Consider the following 24,044-nt stretch of genomic DNA (forward strand, 5'->3'; position numbering starts at 1 on the left):
ACTTAGTAAAATAACAGGCTATATAAACTCTAAAGGGCCTTTAGGCTCTATATGAATGTTTAAAAAAATCAGTATTGTCCTTTGAAACCCTGTGTTAATGTCATATATTATTGGTCTTATTTAATGAGACATGCAACCTCATGTTAGAGGCAAAATTAATACTGTATAGATTTTAAAAATATTTATTTTAATCAAATCTCAGAAATGTACAGTATGTGGAGTATTTGCTAAAAAAATTGGATCAAAAATGTATATTTTTGAAGGCCTGTTGACTTTACGTGAAATTATTCAGATCGCTTTTACACCCACACCTCCACCCCCAGCCAGAGTAATTCTGTTCTCTTTGGTGGGATAGGTAAAGACAGACACGACCCTTGCTCCTGGTATGGCTGCCAAGCCAGCAGCGGCACAGCCTGCAAAAACACCTCAGCCCCCTCTGACTGGAATAGGTGAGTTGGCCTAAGACGTGGGTTTCCTTCGGTCTGTTTTCAAATGTCTCTTGTCTCTGAATCCAAGTCCATTAAACTTGCTTTTGCTTGGGAGCAAAGCTGAGAATGTTCATATTGCACACCCAGAGTCCATATTTGAGAGGGATTTAAGTTTATGTGCCTTCACATAAAGGAGTCAAGTCATCAATAATGATTATAAAGTTTACAGTGGATATATTGACAGAGGCACACTGCATTTACAATTACGATATCATCATTAAATTATGGTAATATAAGAATATTTGTTTATCTGATTTCTTTTTGTATTTATCTGTACAATCCATGTAAGATATTATAACATTATTTTCATTGAAGTTATAATGAAGATTTTTCACTCTTCATGAACACTCAATCTAAATATTTTCTAGCAGGAGCTGGCCAAATGTGATCTGAAGAAGGCATTGTATAAGATTTATTTAAACTCTTGTTTTACAATCAATATTTTGTCCCCCAGGATCCTTCTTGCCATTTTATGGCTTCCACGTAATGTCAAGCCAAAGGATCCTTGGAACAACTTTTATACCCAAATCTGGTCCTATTGCTTACAATCTATTTTAGTACCTCCCTCACCCAATAGTCATGCACACTTGCAGATGTTTTTTTTAGATTGGAGGTAATTTTGAATCAACTTTGAGATGTATTGTTACTCATTTTAGTTTGATAATCCTTCATTAATGCAGTACTTTCTTTAAAAATACAAATACATGACACCATAAGCCTGGTTTTGGCCAAAATATATTGATGCATCCTTCATGTAGCTGAAGGTTTGTCTTTCTTATTAGAATCCTTTGAAGAATAATTCCAAATTACCCTTTGTGATACAGTAGATTTCACAGACAGGAGACCCAAGTTAATTTGGCCTGTAGTTTATTAGATCTGCGTGTATCCAGTTTCATATACAGTATATTTATGCTGTCTAATTAAATGTTTATTAAGACTGCATTATTATATTCATTTATATTTTATAATATTCTCTCTTAAAGTACTTAAAATATATGTTATCCAGGGCTGCAGAAAGTTTGGGCACATGTCTTCTCTAATTGTAAAAATAAAAAAAATAAATGGCAATGATGCTTTTGGTCACCTTTTTTATTTTTTAACATTTTTATAATGTTGCTTGACCTATCTGAAATTATATGTTATATAACGTTATATGTATCTACAGTGGAAGCTGCCTGTTCAGTTTAATTTCTCTGTTTTTACAAATGGGATTACACTGCATGCCACCAAAAGGTCTTTGTATATGTGTTACAGTGACCGTGGTCATTTATCACCAAAGCTATTGCTTTAACATGACTCACACTTGAGTACTATCAACAAAAATGTGTGGTGGAGCATTTAAATGAGGTGCATTTCTTTTTCCTGAGGAAATTTGTTGCAGGTTAAACATCTATTGATGTTTTTGTTTTATAAAAGTTTGGTGTTTGTTGGAGGCCCCCTTCTCTTCTCAACTGTCAGAAAAGACACACACATCTGCTGGCTGCTAGCTGTTTTCCAGCCCCTTATCGGTCCCATTCCCCCTTCACAGGCTCAAAAGCAGCCCCCAGACCTGGAGGGATCGGGAGCGCAGCAGCGGGACAACCAGCTGCTGAAGGGGAGAGCGTCCTCTCCAAAATCCTGCCAGGAGGTGCGGCCGAACAGGCGGGGAAACTGGGAGAAGGTGAGCCCCGCACGGAAGCGACAGCAGCCAGTGCTGACTTTGCCTGTCTATTGACCATTCGTGCATGTGACAGGCCTGAATATTATGCTATAGTTCCACATAAGCACGGTGCATATTTCACATAAATGTTAAAGAAATTCTGAAAATGCAGTTATAAAAAAAATTATTCAAGAGAAAATGTGTACTGTTAAACAAGTATTTCAGTTAGAATCTCTCATTCTTCATTCAGCGAGTGCGGACTCCTGGTCTGAAACATTGTGGTATACACTTCGCTGGTCATGCTGTGAGACTCAGCCATTTATTTGTGTCTGTCTTTCTATCAAATAGCTGTCTCTGCTTTCGGCAAGAAATTCACTTCCTTCTGGTGAGCTGTGGCGCAGAGGGTAAGTATCTCTCTTTAAGTGAAACACGGAGTATCGTGTTAAGTCATTCAACGCTGAGTTGAAGCGAGGAATCGAGCCTGCTTCTCTCATTATTTTTTAATGATTGTACAGGTGTTTTGTTGTTTACTTCACCTTATTTACAGTTTCATCCAGACGTATGCAACAAAAGGATGGATTTATTTAACAGAAATACAAGTTTTAAAGCAGTAACCTGAAATAAAAATGTATGGTTTTAATTCCATCAACAATACTCAAAGCAGAATTTTTTTTTTTTTTTCAAGTAATTCTATGTTATACCAAATGACAAGGATCCTACTTATTCACATACATCCAATCAGTATTTTGTGCATCCTATCTAGACACCTATGTCACTGAGAAGACAATGGACCTCATTCACAAAACTTATACAATCACATTTGATCGTAAACTGTGTGTAAGTACGTTTCCAAGAACATTTCGGCATTCATAATTTTTTTTCTTATCTGTATTTGTTCAGGGCTATTATGCTAATCATATGAACAGGATTGCACAAAATTTACAGCCAGCATTCATCATTACATACACCTGTGATACACACAAAAACAAAGGCCTGCACGTGTCATGAATCCCATATTGGTTTTCCGTAAGAACATTTTAAGAAGAAATGTAAGAATAGTTTAAGAAAGGTTTTGTGAATGAGGCCCAATGTCTGTAGCCTTCACTATCTGTGGACATATGGTCTTAATATAAGGGTTTCTAAGTGTCCATTTGGAATGAACCCAGCAGAAAGGGTTTATGTTTTTTCAGGACATTCTGGAGTAGTTGTTGTGAACATCAAGAGGCTCTGTACTGGAAAAACCTATGAACTTTCCCCCAATTATATGTTTTATTTGAGAGAGAGTGGAGCTCTGGGCACACTGGTGAGTATTTCAGCATTTATTTTTAAAGATATTTTATTTACATCTTTTTTTTTTTTTTTTGCAAAACATCCTAATACATGTGAGACATGTACCATCAGTGCATTAGCCATACATAAAAATATGTAAAGACATTGACAACGACTGAGCTGAGAAAGTGCATGACTGTTGTTGAATGAGCGCATTGTCAGAGTGGAGCTGACCTCTTGAATATTTCCTCCTCAGTTCAGCCAAGCAGAACTGGAATCAATGGATGCCTTATCAGAGCTAGAGATCCAAGGCCAGAATACATGATGGACGTGAGACCGTCACTGCTTCAGCAAGCAGGTCATGCTGTGAGTGAGTAGCACAGACACAATCAGCACACTGCAGCAGAGCATTACATTCGAAGCTGCTGTCCAAGGGGCCCTTACGGTTACTAGGGTTACCTTGGAGGTTCTTTGGCTTCATGCACTGCTTGGAATATATTAGGCAATTATGCGGTTTGTTCAGTACTGTACAGTTCAGTAATTAGTATATCTATTCATTGTTTTTTTGTTTTTGTTTTTTATTTGCTCTACAGATAATTCTCTCTCATTCACTCGCACACTGTGACTCTCTGAATCATAAGCAAAATGTTGCCAAATCTCAGAAATAACACTAGAGGTTACAGCCATTGACAAGTGTTCGCTCAGTTTTTGTTTCATATTTGCGTAATACGTGGAACTTGTAAAGCCATATCATATTACCGTGATCTTATATAATTAAAAGGAGAACGCACAGTACTTCAAAGCCCTTGCATACAGTTATGATCCAATACTGTATGGTACAGCTTCAAGCGACATTGCATAGTATTGGTCTATTATTGCTTGTGTTCTTAGCCAACAATGACCTCTGTATTTATAGATGCACAAATGAACAAACAACCATGCACACACCCTTATTTTCTGTCACATACTCAGGCACACACATGGTATATATTCATTAGCTGCTCCAGCCTCATTAGTCACCTATGCTTCCACATGGGGTTTATTCCTCTATGGCCAAAGGTGCCCCCCCCCACCCTCCTGAAGCTGAACAATTGGCCTACAGTATGTGCACAAACAGAAGTGCAGGGAACAAGATTAGGGCAACAAGATTAAACTTACTGTTTTGTCTAATACATTGCCTTTGAGCTAAATTTAGTGTGACAATTTAAAACTTGAATTAGGGTAATAAAACAGCAATACACAGTGGTTATTGTGATTGATATGTCTTTGTAAAGTATGCCTGTGCCAGGTTTACAAATGCAACTTAGGGTGCATCTCTAATATTAATGGCAAAAGATGTAATCACATGGCTGATTAGAATGAAAAGGTTCAGGTCGGAACCACCATTATCAGCATCATACTAGAGAGTCAATGAACGTTGACTCTACCTGAACCAATGTCCTTTTTACTGTGTCATTCGAGGGTGAATGCTGAAGTGTTATCACAGACTCATGAAAAACAGAGTTAATCCACTCATCAACACGTCATATCACATGCAGGTCTTTAGAAATGAGTGCCTGAAAAAGAAATTAATATTCTGATCATGAAATGGACACCAGGCAGTAACTGTATACACTGACACATGGCTGAGTGTTGAAGTGTTGGTGTTTGGTGTGTATATCCCCCGGGTCTCTGGCCTCTCCGATACCTCCTCCTAGTAATGATTGCACAGCAACAGCTATCGCTGAATCCTCTGTTGGATCACTTCACAACAACAAATGCCATTAAAACACTTTACGCAGCTCTCGCTGGTGCTGATTAATTCTGTCTCAGTCAAGTGGCAGACATAAAATAAAAGAAAGTGACATGTTTAACATTTCATCAGTATGTCAGTGACTTTGAAGCTGTTGATTTATTTCCCAGTGTGTCATGAAGTCTGACTGTAGATTATTAACCTTTCAATATCAAGAATTGTTGTTGGAGTTATTTAAATGCCCACTGAAAGTGTTAGGAATTGCAACTGAAAAATGCAATGCCATCATTCAATCAAATTTTCATTCAGTGTTTCTATTAATATTACAGTAAATGAACTGATTCTGTCAAACCCATCAATGCTGGATGATTGTCACCTTCTGAGAACTACAACAAAAAAAAAAAAAGCTTTGCATCACATATTTTGTATTAGGGACTTCCAACATTCAAAGTGATGTAATGATCACATCAGCAATGTTGTATGGCACAGCCAGCTTGTTCTATATACACTGTTTATGTCCCAAGATGCTGTACTGCAGTACACAGGAGTTGATGTCCTCTTCAAGGTCAGAACAAACAAAGCGAGGAGTGAAAAGGAAAAGAGAAGAAGAGGAGAGAGAGAGAGAGAGAGAGAGAGAGAAATGTGGGGTGTCTTGTTTCATGGATATAAGGTCATCAGGGACCTCTTGACGAAGGTGCAATGCGCTGATAGGTGGAACAGGCATCAATCATTCCAGCATTCCCCCTGTTCAGTTTTCATAGTGTGACTCAATGAGTGCTCTTTGGTAGAATGTAAATTTGAGAAGGTAAAATGGAAACAGGATCATGTTTTTGATGACAAAGATAAATCACTCCAAGATCTGCTTGTTTAATGGGAATAGCAACCATCGTTGAGACGGGCAAAAAAGTCATATACAACTGGGGCACAGTTCTGTACTCAATGCATTATTTATATACATCAATTATTCTCTTTGCCTTCGTAGCATCTTGGCTTAGCCATTGCTGAGGATAGCCTGCTGTTTACAGTTTAGACCTATCAGTGGTCTGCACATTCTGCAGGCCAATGATATAGCAGATATTTATTGGAGTGATTAAAGCAAAGAGCCCTGCTCATTACTAGAACAAAATGTTCCACCCCCGGATTATATACACCTCAAAGGTGGATATTAATTTGTGCGTGTGACAGTTCTCCTCCTTTGGCTAAGATTACAGGTTGAAAGGCACAAGGTCAGCGGGCTAGCAGGCAGAATGATTTACTCTTGCACTCCAGGCAGGTTAATCCAGCTGGGTTAGCCAGTGTATCTATTCTTGGCAAGTGTATCAGTAGGCTACCAGAGCATTTACACCCTGCTGTGTGCACACAGTCAGGCTCATTAGAGTTTTTTTTCTCACTGAAGACTATTCTGCTCTTAATAAAAAGCCAATTTCTTTTATATTACTTACAAATTAGTGATAACATTTTGATATGATTATAGAGAACAGGACAAGCGAGTTATTTTATCCCGCAATCCTTAGCATACAATGGGCTGAAGACATACTAGTGTCGTTTACAAGAAGATTCTGCCCTGCCAGAACCTGACAGAAAAATGACATTGCAATTCACGAGCTAGTAAAAAGTAGTCACTAGCTTTCAAATAGTGCATTTGAGGATTGCACATATTTCAGCTACAATGCTACTTCTGTCAGGTTCAGGCAGCACAGAAGACTCAGGGGGATAATAATAATAATAATAATAATAATAATAATAATTTGTGAAGTGAAAAGAGATCCAAGTGAAGTGAAAAGAGATCCAAATGAAGAAACCTGAAAATATGTAGAACTGAAGTGTATACGGCAAAATACACTACATGGTCAAAGTATGTGGACACCTGACCCAACATCTCATCCAAAATTATGTGCATTAATATGGAGTTTGTCAACCCTTTGCTGCTATAACAACCTCCACTCTTCTGGGATTGCTTTAAACTAGATGTTGAAGTATTGCTGCAGGGATTTTCTATTTTCACATTTCTATATGTGACCTGGAATGTGATTGTATGCTGTAGCATTAAGATTTGCCTTCACTGAAACTAAGGGACCTAGCCCAAACCATGAAAAACAGCCGCAGACCAAGGGGTGTCCAGATACTTTTGGTCATATAGTGTATGTGCTCTTCTCAGTAATTGCTATGTTATCTCTTCTGCAGCCCCTGATCCAGGTTCAGTATTGCAGTGATGGCTTAAGGCTGTTGCCAGGGCTGAAGCTCAGCTCCCTACAGGCTCTGTTCAATCCCACTGAGATTCACTTTGACTGAATATATAAACATACCATGACTTGGTGTGTGGTGTTTTGTAAAGCCTTTAGGTAAAGTGATTTGTGTGTGAGCATTGAGGAGATACGCCATTCTGATAACTGCCCTACATTATAACTACACATAATTCTGACCACAGTTGTGTACTGTATGTAAAATAATATTAGTATCAGAAGTAATTGGTGATGACATTGGTGAGTAATTGGTGCAATTAATGATGACATTAATCAGCTCTCTCTGTTGTGACCGACAAATTTCATCACAACACCTAAGTTTGACAAAACCTTATATTTCCTTTGAAAAGGCAGTTGAGTATTCTCACCTGTGTCAATTAGAATTTTTGGCAGCAGAGTATATGATGGAAGGTATACTATTTTATGTTGCACAGAGGAAAGTGATTAAATCCTTTCGGCAACATATGACAGGATAGACAATGTGCAACAGAGTTGTGTCCTGTCCACTGCTTCTTGGCATCTTAATGTACCATGGCTTTGAAGATATAATTTTAGTCAACAGAGTGCTGCTCTCAGTGAAACTTAACATAAACCCATACCAAATCTGTGCACAAACACTGCCAAGATAATTATTCCCTTTTGGCTAAATTCAGCATTTGCAGAGCACTTTGCATTGTTATGCAATTACACAGGGGACAGTTACTGAGAGCAGTCACAGGCATATTCACACACCCACACTGTCCATTAGGCATTATATTCTCACCCCTCCTGATCCACACTGAAAAACTTCAATTGAGAGCCAGAAAGAGTGAGAGAGTGAGACGGAGTGTGAGTGAGCGACTTTCAGAAGTTGTTTTCAGAAAATTTGTCATCTGTACAAATAAATTAACTAAAAACATGCTCATTGAATAAGACTATAATAATACAATTAAAACATTTGATAGCTAATGTTTTGTTTTTCATTTTAATAATAATGGTGTTTTTATATAGTACATTTCACACTAAATTCTGCCAGGGTACTGAATGGTTAAAAGCAAGGGGCAAATTCAAAGGAAATATACAATTCAATCAATTATATACATTTATATAAAAGCACCATCAAGCTCGTGTTTAAGCTGGGGTTTTTACAGAAGCCATTATTTCTAATCTTGGCTGAAAGAGATCCACAAAAGGGGAGTATAACAATAAAAATATCACAGTCCATCTGACTTGTGGCAATACCGGAGTACAGCCATAAAATGTATGTGTATGATGTGTGCCATGTAAACATCCATGTAAACCTCAGCCTATTTGTTACGTAACATCCTGACATGACAGTACATGCATTTGCATATTTTGTCCAAGCTCATTTGAAAGCAAACTGGTTTTAGCCTTGGAAGTCCTGAAATGTATACCAGAGAGAGGCTAAAGGACATGATAAACTGGATGGGACTCTATTATTTTATCCAACCTGCCAATTACATTATTCAAATACAATGCTGAAATGGACTGTCAATTTGTGTCAGTTTTAAATAGCCTTTGAATAGAATCTGAACATAATTCAAAGCAGAACTTTATTTGAAAACCACAACTTTAGTTTTTTTAGAAGTGTATTCAAATTATTGGGGAATGATTGCTGTGATTATACAGTATAACTGCCTCTGTCATTGTTGATTGCTATTTATTCTACTATTGTGCCATCTAGTGTCCCCATGCAGGAATGATTTGAAACTCCAAATGCCTGTAGGTTTATCCGCTTCACTAATGAGATGAGGCTGCCAAGTTCAACGCTCTTTCTTACATAATTCACAGTTGCTTAGACCTTGGGCCCAAATAACAATCTGCCATCGATCTGTATTTCTGCTAAACTTTTTTTCAATGTCCAAAATTGCATTGGATTTAATATTTATTTATTTAATATGAATGAAGAATTATGTTGAATATATTAAATAAGTGCAATTTCTTTATGGTCATTTATTGATGCTGTTGAAAATGAGCATTACATATCCAAAAGACACCTGCCTCTTTTATGTTTGTTATAAATATACATATATTTCCTTTCTCAAGGATCAAACAAGGATGCCTGTTCATTGGTATCATTCCTGTGACCCTTGGGTCCAGATTTCAATGCTCTGCTAAATGAAATGATCCACATATTAGGGGGACCCTGCTGTAGCTTGCATCAGAGCAGGTGGGAAAGACGCCTGTCTGGATCAGTCCCCGGCAGCACAACCTTATCCCATTAAGGCATGTGTCAGTTTCCTTTGCAGAGGAGGCCAGTGATTTGTTGTTGGTTTTGGTTAAAGAATTTCCCCCAGAGGTGATAGCACAGAAATGGATGAGGAATGACCCCCTCAAATAAAAAAAGAATAGGTGAATCAGTGGCATCTTTTTCCTTTTTAAGTATCACATGCAGTTCTGCCATGCTAGGACATGGGCCACAAGTGAGATTGCCATTCTGCTCAAAGTCTGAAATGTTCAATATGATTGTAAAACATTTCAGCCAGGATATTTATGGCGATTGTATTATTCCTTAAATGGAGAAGGCAGACACACACACGTGTGTGTGTGTGTGTGTGTGTGTTCAATTGGCATATTCCATTTGAGCAACCCAATTAATGTGCAGAAAGCCTTTTTGATTCTAAGCCAGTCCAGGGCTGCAGTGTTTGCAGTTTTTTTTTCCCTTTCAGTCTGTAGTCAATTTAGGCCTTGGAAAAAAGGTGTGCAGACCCTTTAGCAAATCAGTGACTTAAATTATAAGCCCTTAAGTGCAGGAACACACAGAAAACCAGCAGACACGGCAGCCCACAAAGATGTGATTTTCAGATTCCTGCCCTAACCCCTCAGAACCCAGCCCTCAGATATAATTACTAAATTGATCATTTCCAGTGTGTTGGCATTTACCTTCTGAGAATAGTAATTTACAATATGTGAGGTGACACCATGTCAAATATAATGCTGCAGGTGATCTTGTAATTCTGTATGATATGCTTTCTAACCTCTGATACACCCTGGCAGGTGACCAGATCACCTTAACTGCATCTCTGTTACCATGGTTATGAAGCCAAAAAAGGGTGCTGTTTTCCAGGCAGTTCCTCTAAAGAGGGTTGAGAAAATCTCAAAAAAATTTTTTTTACAAGCGCTCATTACAAGCTTTGGTCTCCGACTTGTTTCTAATCAACTTGCACTTGCACTGTCCCAACAGACTGCTCTCCTCTATCAATGTCTGTTCTTTTTTCTTTTTTTCCAATTCTATTTATTAATTAATTTATTTATTCCAGGACTGGAATAAAGAGGCAAATCTCTGGACTAAATATCATCATTCAACATAAACCTCTCCCTTTCTTCACGCCTGCCAGTGGATCAAACATAGCATGTTTTGGTGAGCTTCTAATTTCGTCTTTGAACCTCAAAGGTTTTTTGGTGATGAAAGCTTGCTGTATATATATTTTTTTAAATCAGCATTCAAAACCATTCAACCCACACAGAAGACCAACAGGTGGAGAAAATGTATCTAGCTACCCTGCTGTTCCCAGGATGGTGAATCACCGACATGAAATTAATATGAAAATGTTCAAAAGGAGTAGTTACAGCAACCTGCAGGTGTCACAGATGCTAATAGTCAAGTGATTCACACCTGTGGGCCCTGTGAGTTAGCATGCTGTCTGAACATATTGCTTTAATTTAACAGCAGAGTGCTGTGGTAGAACCCAAACCAGAAACCCTGTGACTCTAGGGGGGCTTTGTCTCATAGGTAATGTAGAGTAATTGCTGAGGTCCTGGTACTGCTGTGCGTGAGATTACCCAGGGATACGGTACTGCTGTCCAGGCCGGGGGCTGGGAGTGGGAGCTGGAGGCGGGCAGGCCGGAGATTCCACTCTGTGTTTCACTTGTAATTTGTTTCTCCTAACAGGAAGCAGACACCAGAAATAAAAAATAATAAAACATTTTTTTTTTTTTTTACTTGGACCCACACCACACCAACATTGTGGATTTAATGTGAATTTAAATTATACTATTGAAATAACAAATTTTGTGAAATTTCAAGCTATCACAAAGAGTTCTCACTTTTGTGTCTTGAAACAAAAGATTGGGAGCTTGTTGAGAGAAATAGTGTTCGGAGCGTGCTGGCTTTTAAAAATCAGAAAGCATGTTCCCAGCTGACATGAAACACCAGATTCATTGTGTGGGAGCCATAGATGGAGGAGCCAAATTTTCATATGTGCCAACTTGCATTACCTTGGAACTACTAACGTCTTCACTGCAAAAAACTAAAAAAAAAGTCAATCTTACCAAGTATTTTAGTCTTATATTTCAACTTAAAGGCATACTATGCAGGATTTCTTTCCTTGCTATGCTCCAGTGTTTACATTCAAAAGCATTTCCTCCTCTATTATCAACTCAGCCTACACCCCCAGGATGAAAAAACTCATGCACACATAAAACAACTAGCCTAGATATTTTGCTCTGTGTTAGTAGCTTTATATGAGCCAACAGAAGTGGATTGGAATCTTATTCTCTAGCCTTAAGTTGTTCCTTTGTAAAGTATCGGACCCACAGCAAATCCTTGGGCAATCATGGCCAGCCAGCTAGTGTTGCCAAGAATAACTGAATTTAGTTAGATAATAACAGCAGGTACCTAATGTTACTGGAAACTGACCAGCCACTTGGTTAGCGTTAGGTTAGCCAACACAGTGACCCTCCTGTGTATCTCTCCATCACTAACCCAACTGAAAACACACCACTGTAGCCAGTCCATACACCTTGCCACTTCTTCTCCTTCTTCTTATATTGGCCACATGCTTTGCAGATACAGCTCACAAAGAAAAAGTTGTCACACCCCGAAATGTCCTGAACACTTTTTAGAATAACAAGTACAGGCAGACAAGCAAGGACTGGGCAGTGTAGACAGACACAGATTGCCAGTGAATCATACTAATGGCTCTAATATTCTCAAGGTGAAAATCCTGCATAGTATGCCTTTAAAATGTTTAGATTACTTTTTTTTGCTAAATAATACAAAAATATTGACTTAAAAAGTAACTTTGAGAATGAGAAAAAAAAGATTTGAAGTCTCTTTATAAGACTAAAACAATTGTTTAGACAGACTTTTTGACTGGACCGCAACAGCGGGGCCAGCCCTACAAACGCAAATGTCTGTGACTGAGTGACTGAGTGAGTGATGAAGCTACACCATTGGTCGGCCGGATGAAGTGTATTAGGTCCAGCCATATACTAGGTTTTGACCTGGTCTTGTTTGCAGTGTGTTTAAACAAAACTGTTTCATGATTATTTATTGTATTTTATTTTTATTGAGTGAGGTTTATATTTCACATATGCATGCTATTTTCCAGGGTAAAATAAAACAGTTTTGCATTCTTAAAATTTTTAATATCGTATTAGGGGTTGTAAGTGATATTTTAAGTGATGTTGTAAGATGTACTGTATACATATTTTGTGAGGTTTTGTAAGTGCTCATTTTATTAATTGATTTAGCAATTTAATGATTCCTTTGACGTTATCATTGGAGGCAGCTTTGCTTTTCAGAGTTTACATTTTAATTCTTGAGCTGATACAATAACATTTTAGAAAAAAAAATATCAGACCAGCCCTCCCCCTTTATAAAAACAGTACCAATAAAAATATAATGACAGTTGGTAGACATAACCTCATGTTCTGTACTGTACCACATGCACTGTAACTATTCCTGTCTTCCTGTAAATCAGACTTCCTGTAAAAACCTTCAGCACTCTCCATAGTACTTATGAGCTACAGTTTCTGTAGGTTCTCATTCCAACCAGGTTTGATTAAAACATGTAAATTGTACATTTGTGCATATTATGGAAATAATGAACAGTTTTTAACGCATGGTACTATTGTAGATGTGTCTTGTTGATATTGGGATGGCAGGTATGCCATCCCGCCAAGTTACGCCTTGGCGGGGGCATGCCCCCATACCTATACAGCACCGAGAGTTTGGCACTTTTCAGGGTTCCCCACAGAAATAACCACAACAGCCACAGACACTCAGCCCTTAAAAACATTAAATTCTGTACATTCTGACCCCATTTCAACAGACAGAATTCATAAACAACTTCACATGTCCACACAATAAAGCCCCAAACTAAGGGGATTTTGCGTTTTCTCCTTCTTCTTCTTCTTCTTCTTCTTCTTCTTCTTCTTCTTCTTCTTCTTCTCATTCTTATTTTTCCTGCCGCCTATCCCACTAACAACATGTCTCCCCATTGGACATTTCACTAACACCAGCCAAATCTGCCCTACACGACCCAATCAAAAACGCGCATACACACGCAAAATACCCATACATTTGTATTCTGAAACATTTCCCGTTTAAACAGCTAGTCCACCTGTGGCCTAGTGGGTAAGGTTACAGTCTTGGGAACATGGGGTCGGAGGTTCAAGCCCAGCTTAGAACACATTTCTTTAACCTGCTTCAACCCTCACTAATAATTGTCTACTAGCCTACTTATCAATTATTGCTTTTGCACCATATTTACCCGCCGTTCACCGTTCAGTTATTAACCGGCTACAATATTGCTAAGCCACATGGATTCAACGGGAGCTCTTCTGTGCTTACTGGCCTGTGTTCTTTAAAACCACCGGCAGGTTTGCTAATGATATTTCACGCATTGCATAGCTATGGCATTAGCTAACGAAGTCACGGCAAATGTATTCCTTTCATTAAAAAGTTACACCAGTTCACCACTGTGCCATTTCTATTAACTATATTTCTTCACTTGGCTACCGTACAAAACTTTCATATAAGCAAACGCCACGCTTCTATTTCTACATTCATGTTACCTCGCTCTGTTCTCTATCTATAGCCACATACGCTACAAACAATTACTACTTGTGTACATTCTGCAACTCCGCAATTTGAACAGCTAATCCATCCGTGGCCTAGTGGGTAAGGTTACAGGCTTGATAACACTGGGTCGTATGTTCAAGCCCAGCTTGAAACACGTTTCTTTAACCTGCTTCGATCCTCACTAATAATTGTCTACTACTTCTTAATTATTGCTTTTGCACCATTTCTACCCGCCGTTGACCGTTCAGTTATTAACCGGCTACAATATTGCTAAGATATATGCATTATGACTTACCGTCTGTACGTTCAGTTATTGACCGGCTACAATATTGCTAAGCCATATGGATTCAACTGAAGCTCTTCTGTGCTTACTGGCTTGTGTTCTTCTTTAAAACTACCGGCAGGTTCGCTAATGATATTTCACGCATTGCATAGCTATGGCATTAGCTAACGAAGTCACAGACTGGTAAACCTCACTCACTCACGGCCACCCATATGCATTTCATGACGCAAATGTATTCCTTTTATTTAAAAGTTACACCGGTTCACCACTGTGCCATTTCTACTAACTATATTTCTTCACTTGGCTACTGTACAAAACCTTAATATCAGCAAACGCCACGTTTCTACATCCATGTTATCTCGCCCTGTTCTCTATCTAGCCACATAGGCTACACACAATTACTACGTATGTACGTTCTGCAACTCCGCATTAAAACATTACATTTAAAATCATGATTCACTCATAAGTATAACTACTAGCACTGGACATGAGAAAAACACATTCGTGCAATAGATTACATTACAGGTAAATAATGTGTGCAATGTTATTTGACCCTCCACTTCAACAACCAATGTTCAATACCGACTGTTATATATACCATTTGATAAGGAATATAAGCTCGCTCATGGTCACTCCATTTACTTCGCACTATACTCCGTGATCATGTCAACCTTCACCTACATGCCCATTCTGCTAAAAACATATTGTTTCAACTACGGAATTTCGTAATTTCATTTTAATTTCTCCCACACTGTTGTTATTCTCTCATATGCAAAGCCTGCTGGGACATATGCGTCTGCTCCTATTCTCCACTATCATGTTTTCCGGTTCTAGTTTAGCAAAACGGCGAAGAGGATTCCTACCTGCAGATTAGCCTATCAAAATGCCTTATAAACCTTACAAACACTAAAAGTGCATCTCCACGAAATAACAGACAATGGAGCAGGACAGAAGGATAAACCTTACAAACACTAATAGTGCATCTCCACGAAATAACAGACAACGGAGCAGGACAGAAGGCTACACAAGTTGCGACCTAGGGAGTTATAATTCTACGGGCGTGTTGATTATTTTGTCAGTCAAGGCTCGTTGGATGGACGTCAAATCCGTGAGTACATACCATATTCCATCTGCGTTTCTGATGCGTTTACGCTTACGCCATTGCATCCTTTCTCACAGACACTGTTTTACATATATAGCAAACCGAAACTGCTGAACGGTACACGCTCATCAGACTGTACAGATTCACACAACGATAGCCATAATCCACAACCGTTTCTTGCAGGGTCGCATTTCTCACTCTCATAATAAAACGCTTTGCAAAAAGAACTGATATCTCATAAAAAACACGTTTTCAACGTACAAAAATGCCAAGTTACTAAAAAGTATTGATATCAAAATGACGCCAAGTTACGATACTACAAACAATATAGGCTATCTTGCCTCACCGAAATGACATAAGATGTATCTCAAAGCAATGCTACCCAATATTTCCTCAGTTCTTTCAAGTCACTTGGCCCTGTGTTTTCTAATCTTACCATTTCACAATATCATGCAAACTTTCTGTCAGATCAAAGAGACAAATATTTCGAATTGCCTCATGGAACACATTGAACATTGTACATTGAAATTAATGTATAAATTCATTAATGTACAGAACTGCTGCTGAGCAACGACAGGAAGCACATTTCTCCAGAAAACATGTTTATACTTGCTTCTGAACTGAATTTGAGTACATCTGCAAGTTATTGTATATTTGCTACGTACAATAAATACTGCATGTAAAACACATATTGTACATACATACATAGAGAACTTCTTTATCCGCATGGGGACATTTCCCTGGCAGCATCTTACATTCACATTCACGAACACACTTGTACCAAGAAACATACTATCATTCACGCAACAGAAAGCCTGGGCAGCGAAATACATAGGCCTACATACCAATACAAATTGGACATACACACACCTATTCAATCAATCTTGACTGTGAGAGAGCCATCCACACATATATTTGGCCTGTTCATGTAGTGCATGCTTATACACAGGGCCAAGTGACTTGAAAGAACTGAGGAAATATTGGGTAGCATTGCTTTGAGATACATCTTATGTCATTTCGGTGAGGCAAGATAGCCTATATTGTTTGTAGTATCGTAACTTGGCGTCATTTTGATATCAATACTTTTTAGTAACTTGGCATTTTTGTACGTTGAAAACGTGTTTTTTATGAGATAATTTATACTGCACCAGTAAATATGCCTTTGACATGTTGACATGTTGTACAACTTTCAATTATATTCATACACTTTTTTTCCAGATTGGCCATGAGGACCGTTTACACACTGGTGTGGATATACCCTCACAATTGAAAACCCCTGGTCCATATGAGAGAGGATTATACATGTATTGTTGAGCTGACCAGCGCATTGACCATCTCCCCAGCTAAGTTCAGAGACCCTGACCCTTAACCCCTAGATGGTTATGGATAGCCCAGAAGACATGCATCTGAAGGTGAAACCTGCTCTGAAAAACCAGTCTCTGATGCCCTAGTCAGGCAGCTCGCTCAAACAGCCAGTTGGAGTTACAAAAAAGGAATGAGGCAAGCACTTGGATGCTGAAAATGCAGAGTGTTTTGTGAATCCTCCATCCAAATGGAATCTAATCTGCCAGTCTGTTTGGCTTTTCTTGCTATGTGGCGATACCTCACTGGAAGCACATAACAACCTGAGAGAAGGGACTCAGCAGATCAGGATCCTTGATTCCAAATGCATGTGCTCAGATGACTAACCACAATCTCTTCTTATTCTGGGAAAAGTTTAAAAGAAAAAAAGAAGCTTCATAGGTTTTTCTTGTACTAAAAGACCTTTTCATTTTTAGTTGAGGGCATTTAGGAGGGAGAAAAGAAATGAAGATTTAAAAATGATAACAAAAATATCTATTATATGCTCTCTTTTTATTATCTTTACATTCCAGTATGGAAATTCCCCTTTTTTTGAATGCAGAACTGTTTTTGTGTCCAGAAGCGTAATGTGGATTTAGGATTTGGAGTGCATGTAACTTTATTTCCAAGACCTAACACTGTTCATCATGTAAATCAAGGAGGCCATAAGACCGTGGAAGTGAAAATATGTATGAAGGAATAAAAAAATAAAAAATATGGCCACGCAACTGAGGACTTACTCGTCTGAAAACAGAAGAAGACAGAATGCAGCATGGCCAGATTTTTCTATTAGCCATTACTAAGCCATTACAAAATCATTCCAAAACCTTGGGCTTTTAGTGTTTCTAATTTTCTTTTATTACCTTTTTTGTCTTATTTATGCATTTATTTTCTATGTTTGCCTGATTTTCTTTCACAAATGAAACACCACGCCTTAATCGTTATGTTTTTTTATACCACCTTTATTTTTATTTTTCTAATCCATATTATTTCAACTTCATTTTTTTGTACAAGGTATACCATATGTATATTATTATTTCACCAGGAATACAAATATTATTTCTTTATATTTTTGTTTAATAATTTGTTTAATAATTATTTTATTATTTGTTTTACCATTGTCTTCATGCACATTATTATCATCATTTAATTTATTAGCAACATTTATATTTTCCTTAAAAGAAGCAATAGCATGCAGAAGGCAGTCAGTCAAGAGCACAATTGGGCATTGTTTTGGAATAAGGGGCCAGGAATGTGTTGCCTCTGTCATTAACTGAACTGTGCAAAGTCCTACTACTGCCCTGAAGGGCATGCTCCATCCACAGGCCCTATCCTGACACACTGCAACAAAACAGAGAGGTACTGAATATGGCGGGTTGTTTTGATTTTTATGTTGCTATACAGCTTTTCAGGATTTTCGAAACAAAACTACCAATGCAAAATTTTCAAGTGAAAGAAATATTCTACTGAAAGGAGGGTGAGAACAAAAAAAACCCACAACGAATAAAGAGAGAACTAGGCTAGACCATATAGGTAAATAGAGTCTTTATTTGTAGAAGAAAATATATCCTTGAACTGTATACATTATTTTAATGAACCTAGTCTTCCTTTGTGTAAGACATGTCAATATTGGTTTATTATTTTAACGAAAAACAAAGTTTTCTGGAAATTATATTTTTAAAACTAATTTGCGAGGGGTTGTTGGGTAGCTTATCCTGTTAAGGCACTGTTAAAGAGCATGGTTGGTCTGATGTCATATCTGGACTGTACCAGGGCTGTAGTGTCACCCAGCAAGATGAATATGGTTGTCTGGGATGATTGTGTCTCTTGACTCAAATAGTAACCCCCCCTCATGTCAGTTGTGCACCCACAGTCTGCCTGCACACACTGCTTGTCTTCCTGCGACTCATGTCTGTATATGGTCAACTTTTGAACTGCAGTGTGAAAAGAAGCAACATCTTGACATCACATTTCGGATGAAAGCATGTGATTGTCTGCACTCTCTTGAATCGATAGCAGATGTTGCGATGCACATGGCTGGAAAAAACAATTGGACAAGGGATAAAAAATCATCAAATAAAATGAAATTTCTAAAGTAAAATGACAGTGAGTCGCAAAAATCACTATTTCAGTTATATTTGGAGCTAAGCACAATACTGAACGTATGCCATTCCTGGAATGAGAGCTGAAGTCCTTGTGATTGCTCAGGAGTGGCAGTGGCACAGAATAAATTATTTCAATTGCAGAAATCACAGAAATCTCTCAGGTCAGGTTAATTCCTGCTGTATTGTTGCAGTGTTGTGGATATCCTGCCCGACGTTCCCTAAATCTGATGTATATTGTCTATCTGTGGTTGCTGAGAATTTAGCATGCTCTGGCAAAACCTCATGTCACCAGTGTATTGTTGTGTTTCCTTTGTGTGTGCTTCCAATCATCCAAAAACAAAACAAAACGAAGTCGAAATTGGGTGGATGAAATAAATTTTCCATTTCAAATGTTCTATGCAATGATTCATATTTGAAAAGATAAAGAGAAAAAAAAAATAATACCACAGTCAATGTAATGTCTAAAAAATAATACTGCAAAATTGTGTTCCCGATTAATGAAAATGGATAGACTCATTTGTATTTAGCTACTTGTATGTATGGAATTGAATTATTGAATTTGATTTCTTCTCTTAGTGGCATGTTCAAGCCCCCATCACTCCCTAATGTGGGACCCATTGCCAAAGGGTTAACTATGTAGACTGTCATAAATGTCCTTCATCTTGTAGCTTCAAGCATGGGTTGCTAGGTACAGTAAGACTTCTTGCACGCCCTCATTCAGTTTGTGTTTGCAGGGTAATTTGTGCTCTCCGGTACTTGGCTGCCAGTTTATGCACTTGTTATTCAATGAAAAAACTTGAGCTGCTGAAGACATTACAGGGAAATAAGAATTATAAAAGCCAACCAACCATTATAATTACTCATCAAAATGTAACAAAGCTAATATTTTCATAATTAGCCATACTTCTTTGAACAATCTTTGGGCAATTTCCACAATATATCCCTCACATACTTCTGCATCCTCTATTACAGTATAATAGAGGAAGTGTTTTATCTCCCAGTCATGTGTCATATACCACACATAAACATTTGGGATGTGAGTGAAATTGTGCTTGTTGGTACTGCTTTGATTTTGTATGGCCTAATAGGATTCTCCTAGACTTACATACAGGATCTAACATTTGGCTAAGGCTATATTATATCCCTGTAAGTCTGAACAATAACAATGTTACATTTTTGTTATCTGGTGAGAAAAAAAAATCATTTAATGCAATCATTGGAAAGTAACCTTGTGTTAGTGTTCACAGAGTGTTGAAATGGAATGTTGATCACAGTTTGAAAATTAAATCAGTACCAGAAACCCCCATCATTTCACATATGTTTGATGAGTGAATGCACTCCATAACAGAAAATCTGTTGTTCAGAAAAGTACATTAATCAAGCCAGCAAATGTGTTTTATGTAGTCTTTAGCTGCTATTCGTTTCTCTTGTTAAATAGCAAGGGTATATTTATTTGTATTCACAGTCATTAGCATTGGAAAAAAAATTATTTGAGCAGCCACATACAGTAAAGTAGGAATTTCAAATGCTGATGCCTTGGAATTGATATCCCTTATGTTTAAACCAGTAATCTTATTCACAATGCTATGTTTGCCTTCAAAGCCTCATTTACATGTGATTTCTATTAATATTGTTACCGAGTTTTGTACCATATATTTGGCATATTTTTATACAGCAACTGTACAACAGCATCAATACATCACTATTATTTCTGTTAAAGCAAAGATAAATGTTGCAATACAAAATGTATTCTCTTTAGCTGAACCTCAGAAATACAAAAAACTGATTGAATGTTACGTATAGTCAAGGTTTATCCCCAACCTTTTGGCAAAACAGCCAAATCTACCAATTCACCTCCTGGATAGTATGACGTCCCTCTGAGATCAGTGCTTAAATACATGTATTTAATTATAGGCAGGGGCTACCTTTAGAATTTGCAAGTCTGGTATGTTTTGAATCTGAACGTACCACCAACTGGTTTCAGGATGGAACATTGATCATAAGATTACTGAATTAGTTTTCCAAGACACATTTTCCATGTGTAATTTCCATTTTTGTGTTCTTACTGCATAACCTTATCTATCTCTGGGTTAGTACTGTACATACCCTAGAGTTTCCATTCAATGTGACTATGCAATCTTTAAGTGAATGTGGAGGAAAACATCCATCGTGAAGTAAAACATCCATCATGTCTGAGAGATAATACATTTGGTTTGACAGAGTACATTCTTCATTCAAAAAATAAAATGACTGCTGATGTGATTTGGATGACCGTTGTTTAACAAAGGTGTTCAAAGAAGGAATACAAATGTGCAATTTCCATTAAGTGGGTTTGATATGAATCCCCTGCATTATTATAGTCTTGTACAGAAAGTACATACAAGACCAATCACTTATTTGTAATGTGAACATCCCTTACCTCATAATTCATCCTGTATTGCTAACACTATTTTCTATATGTAGACATCCATATAAAGAGGAAGATATTTTTAAGATATAAATCAATAGTATAACTATATATGTATATTTAAAATTAATAAAATAAAGTCTATGTGGTACAGTAGTGTATCTCTATGGAAATAAATATATACAGGAAGAAAAGATATTTTATTTATGTGGCTGTGCAATATACAATTCTTGCCCCACAGAATGTGCAAACTGGTGACTTTTGCACCTTTATAGTCTATAACTTCAAGCAGGAAATGTCTGGTCTGGCTTGTCAACAGCCCCAGGTCTGTCAGCACAGGAAACTAAACAGATGTGCAGGTTACCTCAGGAGGTGATATCATAGTCCATAGATGGCCACTCAGCCAATAAAAACCCTTGACACTTATAACATATGAGATGGGAAATGGAATTCTGAAAACAAAAACAATATTAATCACCTGTGATACAAATCAATGTTTTGTCTGAAGGACAATTGTATTGTCATTTTGCCTCAGGAAAGCACATTTTAAAAATCCACCACAGCAGGTTGACAGGATTTTATGCATTATAGTAAGGGCTTTATAACAAACTGGTTAATTATGAAAGCCATTTGATCATTTTCCCATTCAGTCCTACATCTATTTTGGATTGTATGGGTTTTTGATGACAGCATTTGTCGAGATACGCACCCGTGTCTTTATATGCCAACCAAATATGTGCTTTTAATTAGCATATTCACTGTCTGAACTGTGACAATTACCTTTCCCTGTTGCTTGCTCTGGGGTGGTTATGCATACTGAATCACAGATAAAGGTGAAGATACAGATAAAAGCAATGCCTACAAATATTGTTCCTCACATAGACCACCATCAGGGAACCATATTATCTTTCCACTTAATAACAAGTGCATGACCAAAAGCAGCCGCCAGCTCTTCAGCCCTTTATTGAGAATGACAGGCAGCCATCTTCACTGTAAATAACAAATATGACTGAAAAAAATCTGTACAGTGTGTAAATCTCAATTGTAAAATGATCACCGGCATGGGGAGTCTTATGTGTCGCACAGTGGCTGACCTGCCAATTTGTGCTTTTGTGAATAAAATAAATCAACGAAAAGCAGCATTGTGTATGTGGCTGGCTTGTACGGACTGTTGAAAACAAATTGTATTCAGAAACATACTGGTCTGTGTAGAGTTTCTATACATGTTGTGTTTGTAAAATGAGAAAACGTCCTTCAAAAAAGTAATCCTGGCTTCCATGTAATTTCTGGAATGGTTGGAGGTGGATGTAGATCTGTAAAAAAATAATAATAATACAAATAAAACGCAACAAAAAAATTAAAAACCTTGACAATTAAAAAAGTGCATTCACAGTTGTAAGTGCAATGAGCTGAACTTCATGTATCCATTGTAAAACCTTGTGTATGTTTCAGTGTATTCCTGTTAACAGTTGTAGTAAACTTGGTGCATCATGTCATGTAATGTGATAAATTATGACCTGACAAGACATTTCCATCAGGAAAAGAATAAAGAAAATTAAACATATTGTCCTCTTCACTAAATGATTTTTCTTCAGCAGTAAACATGATCTTGTCCCATGAAGCATGCAAGGTACCATTTTTGCAACATGTTCTGTAATAGCAAAAACTACATTATGGTTATAGAAATGCATGTGAACATGTGCTTTTGCAATGTGGTTCATACTGACATCCCACAACAAATCAATTAACTCTTTGTGATTTATTCTGTTTCCATGTTCCTATTCTAGATTGATTATATGTATAAACTAGTTACATAGTAACAGCCTCACAGAAGTTTGGGGATGCACAGCAGAATGCATAGGGGAAAATAGACAAGTAATTTGTGTTTTTGTGATCCATGACATATACAGTGTCGTGAAAATGTATTTTCCCCCTTCCTGATTTTTTCTATTATTGCATATTTGTCACTCTGAATGGTTCCAGATCTTTAGACAAATTTTAATATTAGGCACAGGGATAGGGGAACCGAGTAAACACAAGTCTTTAAAAAAAAAAAAATTATTTAATAAAGAAAAGTTATCAAACACCCATATCACCTGTGTGAAAAAGTAATTGCCACTTTAGTTATTTAATCAACCAATTAACCACATTTAATTTATAATTAGCTTCAGCTGATTGAAGAGAGCCACGCTTGATTGCAACTAGCCCTGTTGAATCTAAACCTCACTCATATTGCCACCACCAGAGTAGTCACCACAAAGTTTCAACAAGCACACTATGCCACAGTCAAAGAAACAGCAAGGCAGAAACTACATCTAACCAAGAGAAACAGCAATGCTTGTCTCACATTTGAAAAAAAAGCTCCTGGAGGATTCCCAAGCCTTTTGGGATAATGTTTTATGAACAGATGAGTCAAAAGTGGACTTTTTGGATGACACGATGATGATAATTCTCATTATGTCTGGCATAAAGCATATACAGCATTTCACAGTGAAAAAATCATACCAGCAGTCAAACATCATGGTGGTAGCATCATGGTGTGGGGATGCTTTGCTGCCTTGGGACCTGGACGACTTGCCATTATTGAAGGAACCATTAATTCTGCTCTGTACCAGAAAATTCTTAAG

General features: G+C 37.5%; 1 protein-coding gene across 4 annotated transcripts in view; it reads left to right on the forward strand.

Moving 5' to 3' along the window:
• The window catches only part of bsna (bassoon presynaptic cytomatrix protein a), a 135,539-nt gene extending 112,558 nt beyond the window's left edge, over nucleotides 1-22,981 (forward strand). For 2 of the 4 annotated variants that reach the window (XM_035383007.1, XM_035383003.1), the window contains exons 8-14: nucleotides 356-449; nucleotides 2,017-2,148; nucleotides 2,476-2,531; nucleotides 3,318-3,430; nucleotides 3,653-3,762; nucleotides 10,632-10,732; nucleotides 16,783-22,981. In XM_035383007.1, the coding sequence (XP_035238898.1) occupies nucleotides 356-449; nucleotides 2,017-2,148; nucleotides 2,476-2,516 (267 nt within the window). In that variant the 3' untranslated portion in view covers nucleotides 2,517-2,531; nucleotides 3,318-3,430; nucleotides 3,653-3,762; nucleotides 10,632-10,732; nucleotides 16,783-22,981. Of the gene's footprint in view, nucleotides 1-355; nucleotides 450-2,016; nucleotides 2,149-2,475; nucleotides 2,532-3,317; nucleotides 3,431-3,652; nucleotides 3,767-10,631; nucleotides 10,733-16,782 lie in introns of all 4 variants that reach the window. The other 2 variants (XM_035383004.1, XM_035383005.1) reach the window with 2 other exon arrangements.
• The last annotated feature ends 1,063 nt before the right edge of the window (nucleotides 22,982-24,044 follow it).

The sequence above is a fragment of the Anguilla anguilla genome, chromosome 11 (assembly GCF_013347855.1).
Source record: "Anguilla anguilla isolate fAngAng1 chromosome 11, fAngAng1.pri, whole genome shotgun sequence".
NCBI lineage: Eukaryota > Metazoa > Chordata > Actinopteri > Anguilliformes > Anguillidae > Anguilla > Anguilla anguilla.